The sequence below is a fragment of the Myodes glareolus genome, chromosome 7, assembly GCF_982192425.1.
Source record: "Myodes glareolus chromosome 7, mMyoGla1.1, whole genome shotgun sequence".
Classification (NCBI taxonomy): domain Eukaryota; kingdom Metazoa; phylum Chordata; class Mammalia; order Rodentia; family Cricetidae; genus Myodes; species Myodes glareolus.
Genome location: NC_142032.1, coordinates 20,013,574 through 20,030,362, shown reverse-complemented (window position 1 = coordinate 20,030,362; position 16,789 = coordinate 20,013,574). Strand labels below are relative to the sequence as shown.

The 16,789-nt window shown below is 49.8% G+C and overlaps 1 protein-coding gene across 3 annotated transcripts; it reads left to right on the top strand.

Annotated features, from left to right (window-relative positions):
* The first annotated feature begins 12,127 nt into the window (after positions 1-12,127).
* Marveld1 (MARVEL domain containing 1) lies at positions 12,128-16,368 on the top strand. Of its 3 annotated transcripts, XR_015003303.2 has the most exons (3): positions 12,133-14,329; positions 15,514-15,609; positions 15,995-16,368. XR_015003303.2 is itself a non-coding variant. In XM_085693950.2 (2 exons), the coding sequence occupies exon 1, from the start codon at positions 12,429-12,431 to the stop codon at positions 12,948-12,950; it is 522 nt and encodes a 173-aa protein (XP_085550076.1). In that variant the 5' UTR covers positions 12,128-12,428; the 3' UTR covers positions 12,951-12,981; positions 15,995-16,368. The 3 variants fall into 3 exon arrangements, 1 of the variants encoding a protein (XP_085550076.1); XM_085693950.2 differs by lacking the exon at positions 15,514-15,609 and having other exon boundaries at positions 12,128-12,981; XR_015003302.2 differs by having other exon boundaries at positions 15,514-16,368.
* Positions 16,369-16,789: the final 421 nt, after the last annotated feature.

Below are 16,789 nucleotides of genomic sequence, written 5' to 3'. Positions count from 1 at the left end.
ATCATATATTTAGTCTTCAATCGGTCCCAATAGAGATGCAGTTGCCATGATGATCCCAAGCCCATCCTTCCCCATGCTTACCTCTGCGCACATTGTCATCTGATATCTCAACAAATGCATCGCTAACAGGAACAAGAGGGAGTGGCTGGCAGGCAAGCCATTCCTGTTTACCACAGATGCTGAGGGTGATGGATCTGGGAACCCATGAGGTCTAGTGTGTGAGAGAGAGGCTTGTTCTTTCTACAGCCTGAACTTCTTAGAGAGCCTTCTCTCTCTCTGGTCCAAATTCAAAACCAGTAGCCTCAGTGGAGACTCCACAAATGGCTTGGAGTAGCGTGCTTTAATATGGTAAATATTGTTTTTAATATTAAAGAGCAAACTTGCCAAGCACTGTGCCTCTTTTGTTGAGATAGGTGGTGTGAAGTGTAAAAGTCTTTCAGCACAGAAAGCCTAATGTGGGGCACTGAGTCCCCTCAGAAGCATCCAGTCCCTGAATGTTGGTGGAGTCCATCTCCCACCCTTCAAATCATGCAAGTTTAACTAATGTAATAAAAGCTCTTGTGGCTTCCTGGTAATCAGATCACCTCCGTGTAATAGTGTCTTCATGATAGGCCGCTGTGATGGTTGGTGCACTGGCAAGGCCATCAGCATCCTTTCATGACGGAGGACAGAAGAACAGGCAACATGACAGCCTTTCTCCAGCTCTGAAGTCATGAACTGTGGTGCCAGAGATGGAGGCTCTCCACTGTTACAAGTATGGACTCCTCCCACCAAAGCTGACTAAATACCTCTACTGTACTCTCCCAAATCACCATTCTCCAACGGGACCAGCAGGCCACTTAGGGCAAATTCATTGTAATTGTTGGATCACAAAAGGGTAGTTTTATATCTATGACCACATATTAGCAAAAAGCAGCTTAAGCTAGGAGTAAGGGCTTACTTCGCCTCCTAGCTTGAGGATACAGTCCACGACAGCAGGGAAGACAGTGGGAGGGGCATAAGGCAGAGGGTCCCATTGCATCAGCAGTCGGGAAACAGAGATGAATATAGCTGCTCGGGCTGGGTGGGTTTATGTCAGCTCGACACAAGCTAAAGTCATCTGAGAGGAGGGAACCTCAATTTTAAAAAATGCCTCTATAAGATTGAGCTGTATGCAAGTCTGTAGAGCATTTATTTAAAATTAGTGATTGATGGGGGAGGGCCTAATTCATTGTAGGTGGGGTCATCCCTGAGTTGGTGGTTCTGTAAGAACTGTGTTTTCTTTTGTTTTTTTGAGACAGGGTTTCTTTGTAGCTTTGGAGCCTGTCCTGGGACTCACTCGGGGCTGGCCTCGAACTCACAAAGATCCACCTGTCTCTACCTCCAGAGTGCTGGATTAAAGGTGTGCACCACCACCACCCAGGAAGAACTGGGGTATTAAAGAACTAGGTTCTATAAGAAAGAAATCTGAGCAAACCATAGGGAGCAAGTCAGTAAGCAGCACCCCTGTGTGATTTCTGCGTCAGTTCCTGCCTCCAGGTTCCTGCTCTGTTTGAGTTCCTGTCCTGGCTTCCTCCATGATGAACAGTGATGTGGAAGAGTGAGTCAAATAACCTTTCCTCCCCACGTTGCTTTGGTCATGGTGTTTTAGCACAGCAAGAATAACCTTGACGCAGGTGGATCTCTGTGAGTTTGAAGCCAACCTGGTCTACAAGAGCTAGTTCCAGGACAGGCTCCAAAGCTACAAAGAAACACTGTCTCGAAAAACCAAAATAAATGAATAACTTTGACTATAAAACAGTGTTTAACGCTCATTCTGTTTTCTATTCAGTGTGGGACACAGCCCATGGGGTGGTCTTCCCTACATTCAGGAAGATCTTCCTTCTTCAGCTATCTTCTCTGGAAATACCCTTGCAGACATGTGTAGGTGTACCTGTTGTCCTCCTTTTTAAACTGTTGCTGCCTCTCAATCCCCAGCTGCAACCTGAAGAAATTCTGTTTCCTCAGGCACCAACTCCTTCAAAGCTATGAAGAGAACTTAACTAAATCTCTGTTCCTCTAAAGAACTCAAGATCCAAGGTTTGAAGTGGAATTCTGCTCCTCAGAGAGGCTGAATAGCAAGTAGCTCACCCCCTCTCCTATCTCTCCAGAAGCCCCGTGTTTCTCTTCGCCCCTCCTTAAAATCCCTTTCCACCTGGCTCCTCCCTGCCACTTCCTGTCAGCTAGCTGCTGACGCAACCTCCTGACCACAGGTGAATTTTATTTAATCAAACACATCTTTGCATCATTAAACAAATGTTCCAGAGCATAAACAAAAGTAGCACACCCTAAAATAACAACATGTACCTGGGAGGTGGTGCCTGGGGAGTGGTGCCTGGGAGGTGGTGCCTGGGAGGTGGTGCCAAGCCTAGCCAAGTAGACAGTGAAGTCCTCACAGCTCCAGATCTGAGAATGCCTTCCGGTGTTTCCGGCTAGGACTGTCATCCACAGACTCAGAGGGGCCATTTCCCCCCTCATGGGTGTGTTAGTCATTTTCTGTTGGCGTGATGAAACACCATGACCAAGGCAACTTACAGAAGCAAGGGTTTGTTTGGGTTTACGGTTCTAGAGGGGAAAATAATCCATAGCGGTGGCAGCAGACAGCTGAGAGCTCACATCTTGAGCCAAAGGCAAGAAGACCACTCTTAAAGTCTGTCTCCAGTGATACACTTCTTCCAACAAGGACACACCTCCTTCACCTCCCAAAACACCCCACCAACTGGTGACCAAGTGTTCAAATGCTTGAGACTCTATCACTCACACTGCCACAGGGAGACTTCCCTAAGCAATACTTAATACTCTAATAAAGAGTGATGATTTTAGTCTATATGATATAAGACAACATGCATAAATTTGATACATTATGGTTTAGTTTTCACTTTAGGGACAAGGAAAGTGGCTTCCACATAGGCATTAGGACCTGAGTTCGAGTCTTCAGAGTTCGTGTAAAAACAGTCAGACGTGGTAGTGTGCACCTGTAGTGTCAGTGCTGAGAGGCAGAGGAAGGAGGATCCCTGGGGTTGCTGAACAGCCGGTCTAGCCAAACCGGTGAGCTCCAGGTTCAGTGAGACACCTTGTCTCAAAAATAAGTGAGGGCTAGGGAGATTTGCTGAGTGGTTAAGAGTACTAGATTCTCTTCAAGAGGACCTGGGTTCAATTCTCAGCACCCACGTATGGCTCACAACCATCTTTAACTCCATTTCCACAGGGATCTAACACCTTCTTCTGACCTCTGAGGGTGCTAAGCTTGCATGGATACATAGACCTACTTTCTGTCAAAAAAAAAAAGTCAAATAATAAAAAGAAAATAATAAGGTTGAGAGAAGGCTTGGTGATTAAGAATACTTACTACAAAATCATGATGATCAGAGTTCATATCTCAGAACCCTGCTAGGTATGGTGGCACATGCCTTCAACCCCAGCAGGAGTTGAGGCAGGAGGATATCTGTGAGTTAAAAACTAGCCTGGGGCTGGAGAGATGGCTCAGAGGTTAAGAGCATTGCCTGCTCTTCCGAAGGTCCTGAGTTCAATTCCCAGCAACCACATGGTAGCTCACAACCATCTGTAATGGGGTCTGGTGCCCTCTTCTGGCCTGCGGGCATACACACAGACAGAATATTATATACATAATAAATAAATAATTTAAAAATAAATAAATAAATAAATTAAAAAAAACTAGCCTGGTCTACATAATGAGTGAGTTCCAGGACAGTTCAGGGAAAGACCCTGCCTGCTTCTTTAAAACAGTTGAGAATACCACGGAACACCTGATGTCCTCTATATGCATACATGGGCTCATACTTGCAAACATACACGTGTGCACAGACCCACAAATATACACACATATAAATAAATGATTTTTCAAAGATCCTGTTTTAGTCACTGTTCTATTGCTGTGAAGAGACACCATGAACACAGCAACTCTTATAAAAGAAAACATTTAATTGGTGCTTGCTTACAATTTCAGAGTTTTAGTCCAATACCATGAAGGGGAGCATGGTGGCATGCAGGCAGACATAGTGCTGGAGAGGTAGCTGGGAGTTCCACACCTGAATCTGTAGGCAACAGGAGGAGAGAAAGACACCTCAAAGCCCACCCTCAGTGACACACTTCCTCCAACAAGATCACACCTACTCCAACAAGGCCACCTCTCCTACCTTTCAAATAGTGCCACTCTCTGGTGACCAAGCATTCAAATCTATGAGCCTGTGGAGGTCATTATTCAAATCACCGCAAACATGATTTTAGAATTAAGGTAGAGAAATAGAGAAAGATACCCAGAGTCAACCTCTGGCTTCCATACACACATATGTACATATACACAAACATCTAGATGTGTACACACACAAAAATAGGTTTACCATTTTCTCAGTTACTGTGTGTGTGTGTATGTGTGTGGTTTTGAGGAAGTCTCATGTAGCCCAGGTTATCCTATAACTTGATATGTAACCTAGAATGACCTTGAACTCTCGTTCCCCCGCCTCCATCTGCTAAGTACTGGGGATGTAGGAACATGAGGCGGCCATAGGCAGGTCTCAGTTCCTTTTGTAACTGTCAGCGAGGTCAGTAGTCTCTTGCATATGCAGCCATGGACTCTAGACATAAGATGATTTGGAGTTAGGTTTTACCTAGATTAGCTCTGGCTGCTTTTTCAAAATGTGTAATTATGGGCTTGAAGAGATGTTCAGTGGCTAAGCACTGGTGCTATCTATAATTTTAGTTCCAGGGAATCTAATGCCCTCTTCTGGATTCTGCAGGCACTGCATGCACATTCTGCACAGACATACATGCAGGCAATACACATAAAATAAGTAAATAAAAAATGTGTAATAATCTGGGTTGTGATAGCACATGCCTTTAATTCAAGCATTTGAGAAGTAGAGTTAGCCAGATCTCTATGTATTGATGCCCACCTGGTGTACATAGTGAGTTCTAAGACAGCCAGGGCTATGTAGAGACAAGCAAACAAACAAATAAACAAAAAAAGTGTAATTGTATCACATAGTATAGGCATCTATACTATGTGGCAATATCAAAAAACAAACTCCAGGCCACTAGTGAGGTGGTTCAATGGGTAAAAGGTTTGCTGTACAACCTGAATTTGGTCCCTGGTACCTATCTATCAAGGTGGAGAGACAGCCCAGTCATACAGTTGTCCTCTGACCTCACACACACTGTGGCACATGTGCCCACGCCCATTGTACACGCACAATAATAATAACTGGAGGGAAAAGCAAAGTTATGTTCTGTTTCTTTGGGCCAGGAGGTTGTTGCTCAGGAACTGACACATCTGCCCCTGATGCCGAGGTGGCATTGTTTCTCGGAGACTTCAGACTTGACAATGCAGGCTCTTCCAATCCCATTCGAGGTGTTGGCTGATTCCACTTCCTATAACTGTGGGACAGACTAAACCCTAACTGATTTCTTGCCAGCTGATGGCTACTCCCATCTACCAGAGACTTCTGGAAAGTTCCATGATTCCTTCCCCAAACTGTTGATAAAGAGTGTCCCTAGAGTGTGTCTACTCACAAGCCAGAGTCCTGCAGAACAAACTGTTATCATGTGTGCCATTTACCATTGCCAATTATAGGTCCCATCCCTACTCCAAGAGGTGCCTCAAAAGCATGAGTATTTGGAGACTGATGTCATAGGGAGCCACATTCCTGTCTGTCTGTCACATTCAAGCTAAGAGAATTATTTTTCAAAACCAGGGCATTCCCCTAGGTGTCCAGCAGTACTGCCAGGCCGCATAGTGAGGGTTGATCAGAAACTACAGCAGCTCAAAGGAGATGGGATGAGTGAGTCCTCCCAGAAATGAAGCCCTGGGCTACGCCAGCAAGGGAAGAATTCCAGGAAGCCAAGGTTCTAGCCAAGGTTAGGTAAAGCATGGATGGGCATTCAAAGAGGGAAGCCCCAGGTGCCCATTACAGCCTGGGACCCACAGCCAGCACCAGGCTGTTGCAGTTCTGAGGGTTTTCTGGTGTTGTACATTTGTGGTGTTTTGTACACGCTGAGTGTCTTGATCTACCTGGGTTGTTCCAATAAAGCATTACAGACTGTAGCTTCTAAGTGAGCAGTTTCTCATCTGGGAGGATTTGTTTCCTGCCTCATAGATGGCACCAAATCTTGCTGTGTCTTTGTAGTATGAGTTCTAATTGTTCTTAATAATAAAAACCCTGGGTCAGCTCTCAGGAGGTGAAGGCTGAAGGATCAGAAAAGCAGAGCAGCCAGACACTAAAGAGACCTTTTACCTCTAAGCATGCTCAGACCAAAGATGCGATCCTGTCCTCAGACTGACTGTGTCTTCAGACTGACTGCTTCAGACTGCTGTCTCAGATTGCGTCTGAGCACCTGTCTCCCCCCACCTTATATTCTTATCTCTGCCCAGCCATATCACTCCTGTCTCTACCTCCCTGGTCCTGGGATTAAAGGTGTGAGCCAGTGCTGGAGAGATGTCTCAGAGGTTAAGAGCACTGCCTGCTCTTCCAAAGGTCCTGAGTTCAATTCCCAGCAGCCACATGGTGACTCACAACCATCTGTAATGAAATCTGATGCCCTCTTCTGGCCTGCAGGCATACATGCAGACAGAGTACTGAGAATACTGTATACATAATAAATAAAATGTTTTGTGTTTTTTTTTTTAAAAAAGGTGTGAGCCACCCCTACCAGGCTCTGTTTTTCTTTGAGACTGGATCAATTTAGTGTTGCCCAGGGTGGCCTTGAACTCACAGAGATCCTTTTGCCTCTGTCTTCTGAGTCCTGGGATTAAAGATGTGTGCCACCACTGCCTGGCCTCTAGTGGCTTAGCTCTGCACTCTGATCTTCAGGCAAAACTTTGTTTGTTAAGACACAAACAAAATATCGCCATATGCCCTCCCCACATGAAGCAGCTCTCAGGAGCCTCTGTCATGGGAACATTTATCCTATGGTGGTTATGTTGAGAGGTGGGATCCTACCATGTGACCAGGTTATGAAATGGACATATTGCCATTCTCATTCAGTTGGGGTCTCCCACAGAACCGAATTAGTCCCTGTGAGAGTTATAAACAGGCTATAAAGTAGACGGCCCTTTGCACGCGTCCATTCACCTTTCTGTTTTTCCACGATGGGTTGAGGCAGCTGTCGCCCTCAGTAGATATGGGTGTTCAAATAGGATAGGGTGTTCAAAGCTAGGATAGGGACTTCTTAGCTTTCAGAACCAGAAGCCAGGATAAGCTTTTCCCTATCAACTGTCCTCTTCGAAGTGTTCTGGTACAGTCCGAGATGGACTAAGACCCTGGATGTGTCTGTGAAGATGCAGACGGGGTGAGGATGAGAACTGGTAGGCTGAGTGAGGCAGATACTCCCCCCATCCGCACCCCCACCCAGTGTGGGTGGACTCCAATCAGGCGCAAGTCTGACCAGCACAAAAAGCCTGCTCCTCCTGGAGTGATGGGTTGCTGGTGCCCTTTCAGCTGGCCTCCAGCCAGCCGATGTTTGTCAGCCTCTGGAACTCTGTGAGCTGATTTCTTGTGATCTCTTTCTCCCTCCCTCCCCTCCCTCCTCTCCCTCTCTCTTTCTATCCCCCCCTCCTTTCTCCTCCCCACTCTCTCTCCTCCCCGCCCCCCTCTCCCCTTTCTCCCCATTGTAAGGGGGAGAACTCAACTCCCAAAACCCTGTAGCCTTACTTGGTCCGTGACCCAGTCAGCTACGTGGGTCAGGCTATGTCTCTTTAGTAGTTTGCATGACTTTGATGTCTTTGGGGCATGGCAGCAGTTTTATTCCACTAGAGTAGGCTAGGGAGGTTTCTTGGGGACAGAGTAGAGCCAGGGTGGTGTCTTTAGACAGCGTTTCCCGGTAGCTATGGAGTCAGTCCTGGAACTTGCTTTGTAGACCAGGCTGGCCTTGAACTCACAGAGATCTGCCTGCCTCTGCCTCTACCTCCGGAGTGCTGGGTCAAAGGTGTGCGCCACCACCACCCGGCACTTTTCCACCTCTTGTAGAGAGTCCAGTGGTGAAATGAGGCTAGAGAGCCAAGTGGTCATAGAAAGGAGGCCACATTTGGCTTTGCTGAGTGTTCAGGGTGTGTGTGTCTTAGGACAAGTTTCCTGTGGGGCTGGCCTTCCTGGGAAGTGTCTGGTTAGAGTGGATCTGGAGACTGATGGCTGCTGTAGTGGTTCCTAGTGTCCACAGATGGAGATTGAGTTCCTTGCTCTGCTGCAACTCGTTCAACCTCTCTGAATCTCCCTGTCCTCTTGCCACATGAAGATAATGAAATTGTCAGTCCCACGTGTTTTAGGGGATGCAGGTAGCACTCTGGGCAGAGCACCGTTGAACTCCAGCGTTGCCGGCCAGGTCCATCTTCCTGCATTAAAGGGTAAGGTGGGATCCAGGGACATCGCTGTCCTGAGGTCCCATAGCAGGAGAAACACACAGCAGGCAGAATCAGGCTCTCCAAGTGTGGATCTCAAGACAGGCCTCTATACCCACCCCTCCTCTCAGAGTTCTGCCTGACTCCATTGACCCATCTCCAGGCATTTGGATCTTTCTCTTTCCCACCACACAGGGAACGAGTTTCATATTCTCTCAGACTAATGCTGAAGTCCCAGATACACATGGTGGTGAAAGCCTACATCTGGGGACCAGATGTATGAGTTAGGTTTCTTTCTCGTGCACTGTAGCACACTAGGATTGGATAATCTGTGAAACCGTCCCGTGCTTCAGTTTCCCCAAATGTGTGAGTTAGTTTCTTTCTCGTGAGCTGTAGCTCTGTGTGATTGGATGATCTGCAAAACCCTCCTATGCTTCAGTCTCCCCATTTTGAACTGAGGGCAGTTTTAAAAGTGCCTGTCTCACACTACTGTTGTGGGAGGTGAACCAGGCAAGGGTGGAAAGCAGTCTGCACTGCCTGGTGCCCTGTGGTGTCAGATCTTCCTCTGGGGCTATTCCCACTTCTCCCTGAGCCCTTTGGCCAGGCAATTCCCAGCTGTGGTCAGCTGGGGCCTACATGTCCCCATCAGAGACCCACAGGGAGATGCCACTAACACCTGCGGGCCTCTTCTTAAGGCATGATCTAAGGGGCAACAGTGCGTCTCTGGGGACCTTGTGATTCCTAGTTTGACTAGCTGATATCCCATGGAGTGAGCATGGTCTAGACTGAGATTGTCATTCAAATTCCTTCAGCACTTGTCCAGGCCCGGAATGTTGTCTCTAGCCCCTGCCTCCATCAGACTGCTTGGCTTCAGAAAGGGCCTGGGGACCTCTTGAGTGCCTAGATTAACAAACTCAGGACTTGCCTAACTCTCCACTTTGGAGAAACGTATTGTCTTATCCCTTGAAGTTGCAGGCTGAGCACACCCTGTGAGAGATCACTGGGGAAAGAGCAGTCGTGGTCTTGTATTTTAGGTACACCCAGTGTGTGTGTGTGGTGGGGCATCCAGCAAGCTCAGGGCCCCTGGAGATAGCCACTCCTTCCTTCTGGGATGAACACTACTCACCCTCCATAACACCTGTGACTGAAAATTCCCAGACTTCCTCCCACGATACTCTCCCCTTCTCTTCTGTAGTTTAACTATGACCTTTTCCCTTGTCTTTTGTGTTTACAGCTGTCCCTTAGCAACCAGCAGAGTGCCAACACTTGAGAATAGGAGCGGGTCCTCTTTGTTCTTGCTTTCACAACCACGTTTGCATCTGCCAGGTGCTTAGACTAGATTCATTGAATTGGACAGAATCAAAGCTTTTCTTTAATGCATGGTTGCATTTCTCCAGAAAGTATGCTCCACTGCCTCTTGGAATATTCTCAAGATTCCTGAGGCTAAAAATACCGTTCCAAAGCTATTGAAGGACTCTACCATGTAAGGAGCCCTGTTGAGACTCCCGAAGTTGAAAGTTTATGCCCACCAGGTGGCGCCCTAACCCAAACGTCTCCTGATGCCTTTTTAAGAAGATGGAAGAATTCTCTTCTCTTCCTCCCATTGTCCTATAGGCTCTCTGCTCACAGAAATGCCCTCTGCAGTCCAGCAGCCAGAAACAGCTGCTAGGAGCAAGTCAGAGTCTCGGCCCTAGGCAAGGGCACTGAGCGCATCCCTCCAGGTGCTGCTGAGTTAGGATCGAATGTGCAGGTTTGGATTCCAGTATGACACAGACTCTGCTTCTTTGGGTGAATGCCTTTTCTGGGTCCCTGCAAGAGTAGACAACAAAACATGGGTAATATGTAAAAGTACTTGGATTGTGGAGGAGGAGTCAGCTTCACCCGGGTCCTCCTGAGTCTTCAGCAGCTCCTAGGACAAGGTCTGCTGCTTCAACCTTCTGAGCCTGCCTGTCCCTGCCAGTGGATCAGGGCTAAGAACAAGTATCTCACAGTGTTGGTAAACATCAACTGGATCAGTAAATAAAACTTCTTGCCACAGGGCCTAACACGGTAAACATTCTGTTGCCAGGACCACGTATATTCTGTGTTCCTGGCCTCTAAAATGGCACTCAGTATTTACTAAGCACTCACGGTCTGCCTGCTGCACTGAACAGGTGATCAGATGCAGCGGGCTAGGCAGCCCTTCCTCCATGGGTAGTGGAGCAGTGGCGGGCTGACTCCAGGGCTCTGCTATCATATGGTTGGTGTAGTTGATGATTTAAGCATCACCATGATTTAAGCATTTGCATTTGGAGCATTCCTGGTAGTGTATTCAGGCTGGGGTGGCAGCGACAGGCCAAACCTTTTTTCTTCAAAGTAGAGCCAGGTTGCTGGAAAGGGATCTGCTGTGCCAGGCCCGGGGGACACTGAGTTAAGAAACAGAATATGAAGGGGGAGCTCTGCAATGTAGAATCAGCAGGAGGTGTGATGCAGGCATTGTCCCGTAGACAAATGTGGCTTACTTAGGTCCAGTACTGTTCCTATCACTTGACAGTCAGTTCCATTTATATGTGCTAAGGGCTCTATATGCCAGGCTCAGGCAAAGATGGATAGGATCGGCTAGACCATGGTTTTTGACATAGCAGACTCAAGAACCACTGCAGGGGAATGGTTCAAATGGAGGCCTAGACAAGAAAATAATTATCAGTCTGCCAGCTAAGGAAGGTTTGGAAAATAAAGGGCCTTCTGAATTCATGTGGGAAACTTGCAAGAAGAGACAGAGTTTGGGCAAGGGTTGGGGAAGGAAGTGGAAAAAACAAGAAATTGGAAGTTGGTTGGGGACAGATTATGCAATCTATGCCACATTGACATGGAACAGGGCATCCTGTGCTCAGTGAGCTGCTAAGAGCAGGTCTGTTTCAGAACACGGCTGGCTGAAGCACGAAGGTTGGCGCCTGTGGGGGGGTGGGGAGGGGAAGTGAGAAGAAGCCCTCACTGGTTTTCTGGTCTGAACCCCTCTAGACTTCAGAATGAAGAAAATGACTGTTCTCGTCTCTTGCGTTGTTGGCGGCTTACACAAGAACACATGCAGAGCACGGGTTATGTAATGCCAATACATCTTGGCATTGGTGGGCTCTCCGCCATCTGGGTGAATAGTTAAACACACAGGATATGCTCTCTCTTAGACCTGGGCCTATGTCCTGGCCATGTTAGGTGGCATATTTTTAATCTAAGCAAGACACAAAGATGGCTAGGAAGGAACGGCCAAAAGTGCTTGCTTGCTATGTTCTGTGAGCTGTGGGTGAGGCAGCCAGGCCTCCAGTAAGTGACGGTTCCTTACTCTGAACAAGAGAATTTCGTAGCTAGACAGTCTGAGCTCAGCTTTGGACAGGACGAGTTTGTGGTGGGCAAGTGCAGGGAACTGAGGGTGTCCCAGAGAGAGAGCCGCTGTCAGCCCAGGCCTCCTGCTAACTTGTGGCAACCAGGCGTGCCAGGAGGCCTCCATGGGAGAAACTTATGTCTCCTATGAGATGTGTTAATCAAGGGGGTTCAGACACAGGCTGGGAGGACGCTGTTTGTAGACAGTTTCCTTCTTGAAGACTAGCCAAGGCCTGCGAGGCAGGGCGAGCTGGGGTGGCTCCAGATGTGGCAAACTTGGCCCAGCAGCGCGGGCAGCCCGGGGAGGGGGACCGGGAGGGTGAAGGTCTGCCAAGGTCTAGGGGGTGCGGGCCTTCGGCCCTGGCTGGAGGCTGAAGGAATGGAAGCGGAGGAGAAAGGGGGGGAGCCAGGGTGAAGGGCTACGGCAGGAAGCCGAGAGGCGCGAGCAGGGGTGGAGACCGACGAGGGGACGGCCAAAGAGCTGGTAGGAGGGCTGGAGAGAGCGAGAAGAAAGAGGAGGAGAGAGGGAAGGAAGAAGAGTGGCGAGGGGAGGCAGCGCTGAGGACCCGGAGCGGAGGGAGGCGCGCAGGCCGCAGCGGGAGCAGCGGGTACAGCGGGCTCGGGGCCGGGCCGCCCCAGCGAGCAAGGCGCAGCCATTCCGCTGCTCGGGGCGCCGCCACCGCCGCCACCGCGCCCGGGGGCCATGCTCCCGCCACCTCCGCGCCAGCCACCGCCCCAGGCGCGCTCGGCCCGCGGATCCCTGCGCCTGCAGCGGGCCTTCCTGCGCGGCCCGTGGGGCGTGCTGCGTCTGCTGCAGCTGCTGGCGGGAGCCGCCTTCTGGATCACCATCGCCACCAGCAAGTACCAGGGCCCGGTGCACTTCGCGCTCTTCGTGTCCGTGCTCTTCTGGCTGCTCACCCTGGGGCTCTACTTCATCACGCTGCTGGGCAAGCAGGAGCTGGTGCCCGTGCTGGGCTCCCGCTGGCTCGTGGTCAACGTGGCACATGACCTGCTGGCCGCCGCTCTCTATGGGGCCGCGACGGGCATCATGATCGACCAGACACAGCGCCACAGCTACTGCAACCTCAAGAGCTACCGACTGCCTTGCGCCTACCATGCTTTCCTGGCGGCCTCCGTCTGCGGCGGCCTCTGCCTCGGCCTCTACCTGCTCTCGGCGCTCTATGGCTGTTGCCGTCGCTACCAGGGCAAGGATGAGGTGGTGTGAGGTCGCCCGCTCCCCACTGCGGCCCAGATCGGTGCGGTGATCCCTCCCGAACCCTTCCTGCGGCCGCCCCGTGCTGGTGCGCCCCTGCACCCTCTCCCTGCCTGTGTTTCCACTACCCGCGCCCTGGATCCCCGACGTTCAGTTCCAATCTGACTGCTGCACGGCAGCTCAGCCCATCTATCAGCTTCCAGGGACCAGCGCAGCTATCCGAGGCCCTGACGCACACACTCAGATGGGCTGCCCCAGGCGAAGCCTTGAAGTCCCTTTCCCCATTCCTTGTCTAAAGCTAGACGTGGACAGGCGCCGCTGCGTAGATCCGGGGGAGGCTCCCAAATTGGAACCAGTCTTTGGGCTGCGCCACTGCCCCCTCCCTCCTGCCCTGCAGTCGGAAGAGCATCCCTTCCCTGCCCCCTCTTCCAGCCTAGGGTGCTGTAGAATACAGTCAGGCAGCGGCAAGCAGAGCTGGGGACAGGCCTTAGCTGGTGCTGGAATGAACCGGCTTTAGTTACAGTTTGGATCTCTCCCTGCGCAGCCCTACATCATCGAAGTCTTTGGGTGGGGCGAGCTACAGGAGTGGTAGATAGCGAAAGCCCACTGGCTGTACCTTAGTAAACATTGCGAGTCTCCCCGCATTTTTCCTTGTGGTTCATTCAGACCAGGCAAAAAATACTAACTTCCCTGGTATCTCAGATGCCACTCACTAGCTTCTGCTGCACCTCACCCTTAAATATGTTTGTATTAGGGATCTTATGTGACCAACAACGATTGTTAAGGTGATGCCCATCCCTTTGGGGACCCAGATCCCGCGCTTGGGAACAGCTATTTTAAGATAAGAACCACACCTTTCCTCTAAAGCATTATGCTCTCTAGGGAGTCAGTCAGATACTACCTCCGATAGAAGGCTTAGAAGGCAAATGGGTCTGTTAATGGTGCTGTCTTCCCGTGAAGAGTCACAATGCCAGCAGGAGGTCTCAGAAATCCCACAGGTACACGTCCACACATGGTCATTTAGTTTACTGAGTTACTACTACTGGGCCTGAGCCATTCCCACCTCAAGATTGCCCTGTGTAGGTCATTGCCACAATTTGACCCCTTGAAGACTGGGAAACTCCTCTTTCGTTGGGAGTTTCTCTAACTGGGGGTCCACCCAATGACAAAAGAGCTGGATGTTCTTCACCAGCCAGAGACCTGAGGACTGTTGAATATTCTTTCACATCACGGGAAAAATGAAGCGAAGGTTGTCCAGGTAGTTTCCCGGTCAAAATGGCCATCACTCGTAAGAGATTCCAGCATTGACTCTGAGCAGCTGGTGGGGTGAGCTCTGCCACCAAATTGAGAACTCTCTGGACCTGGGGTGGACAGCTGGTGCCACCTCTAAGGTAAGACATTTTTGGATAACTGGGAAGTGTCGTCAGCCTGTGAACAGAAGCATGGTGCCAACTGCGTTTCCAAAAACGAAAGCGATTTTACTCGAAGCAAGTAGGAAGAGTGACGGTGATAAGCACAGTGCTAACCATAGATGTGAAAGTTCACTGGTTTTACTAACTCTACAAAGGTCTAGTTACAAGCACAAGGAGCTAAGGCACTGCCTGTTAGAGACAGCCCGGTGTTCCTGTCGTGTGGAGGATGCATGTATCAGGGAGCTGCACTCGGCCCTCGCCAGTGCATTTCAAGCTCCATGTAGAGGTGTCGGGTTTGTCTGCTGTTGGCATGAAGGCAGTGGTTGGAGTGGAGTTCAAGTTTTATGTTGCACTTTCTGGAGCCCTACTGTGTGGATATACTGCTCGAACGCATGCGTTCTCTGTGTAGTACCGTGAGATCAAAGCCAAAGTCCTTGGTATAATGAATAAAGGAGGGTGGCTCTGAAGCTGACGGCCCAGTTTCTTCTGTGCTATGAATAGTAAGGCTCAGCACATATTTGATGTGGCTAATATTTTTTTCTGGGGCCAAGGCTGTGGCGTGATGGTAGAATAATGAACAGCATGTATGAGGCCCTTGGTTCATGACTGAGTATAACAAATATTTTTTCCTAAATTGGTAAAATATGCATGACATAAAATTTACCCTTGTAGCCAGCTTTAAGGGCAGTTTGGTGGCAGTAAAGACAGTCACACAATTATACAGCCATCACCTCCATGTTCCTCCAGAACAGTTTCCTCTTGTAAAAGTCTGTATCCACTAGGGTTATGGGAGTTTGGTTGGGTATGCTCACACAGGCATGTTGGAGGATTTGGTGGGTGAATTATGAATTCAAGGGCAGCCTGGGCTACATAATGATTTCCAAGCCAGCCCCAGTTATGTAGTAAGACCCCATCCTCTAAAGAAACAAAACAACAAAAGAAATATGGGGGGGGGAATTTTGCTGTTTTTTTTTTTCCTGTCTGGGAAATTCCAGAATACAACCTCTGATGCTCTTCGTTGTCTTGGGCTAGCTCAACTGCCACGTTCCACAGAGGGTGATTTTCCCTCCAGCCAGAGAGAGTAGCAGTCTGTGCCTGAGGTGGGCTTTGTTGGGTCATCGGAGACACCTTGCTAGCCAGTGACTTTTGTTCTTATGTTGCAGGTTTCCATGTTGCTGAGGCCTCAAAGACTCCACTGTGGTCAAGCTGCCACAGCCCTGCCTACTTGGCTACACTGCTCTACCCGGGGCCATCAGAAGGCAGGTTTAGAACAAGAAGTCTCTCCTTTACACAGTGTGGTGGAAGAGCCATGGTAGGGAAGGCTGATTTCTTCCCTGAGGCGAGAGGACTCCCGATTCTCCTACATTATAATTTTGGGCACAAGATTCTAGACACTTGGGACTGATCTCTGCCCATTTCGAAACGATGGATCTCAGTCCCAGCTCGCATCCCTTACCTGTTTGTCTTTTGTAGGTCACTAAGCCCAGGTCCAGTTCCCTGAGGAGCTCAGCTCCAGTGCTCCGGGTCTGTGGCGGGTGACCTTACTCAGGGGCACGTATCTTGGCCTTACCGCCAGTGCCTCATCTACCCAGATGTGCCTGGAGCATTCCAAAGCTCACTAGCTCTTCCTGTTGTGCCTTCCAGCTTGGCTTCCAGCAGCTTGGTGGTCCCTCAGTCTGCCACACGTGAGAAGGATGGATGGGACTGCTGGGCCACCTGCCTTTCCTCAAATGCCACAGACTGACCAGCTGATGTGGCCCGGAGCAGTTGGATACTACCAGTAGTCTCCTCAGCTTACCAGGTCCAGGGCCAGGCCAAGGCCACCCAGACAGCTCCCAACTACAAGTCTGGGGCCTCTTGTGGGCCCACAGGACAATTTCAATAGTATGCACAAAGGCCAAGAAGGGGTGGGTTTTGGTATAGGGAGGGTGACTGGAGGGAGGGACCATGTGCCGTACGCAGTAATGTAGTCATGGTTACCCCAGGATGCTTTCTGGAATAAAGTTTGGTTTGTCTGATCTTGTGTTTGCGTCTTATATCCTAGTCCTCTGTGGTAACTTTCAGCTGGGTTCCCCTAGCAACCCACCCTGGCCTTCTAAGGGGAAGGGAAAATGAGCTCACAGGTTTCCATTGTGGTTAGTAGGGGCCCCGAGGGCAAGCTCCAGAGAGGGACACTCTGTTTTTTGTCAGTGCTGAAGGGAACTGCAGAGGTTTCCTCCCTCCTGTCTGCTCTCTACTGGCCCCTGTTTATGGTGCCACTCCCTGTCAGCCTGGAAATGACTGTTGTCGAGCCAGTAGGGTCCTGCTCTGGTCCAACCCCATCATACAGACGATGAATCAGTCCAGGGTACAGAGGCGCCTGGAGCCCAGGCCATGATTTGTTCCTGCTGTGCCTGGCCTGTGGCTCTGACCTCCAGAGGTTATTGGCCAGCTGTTCCC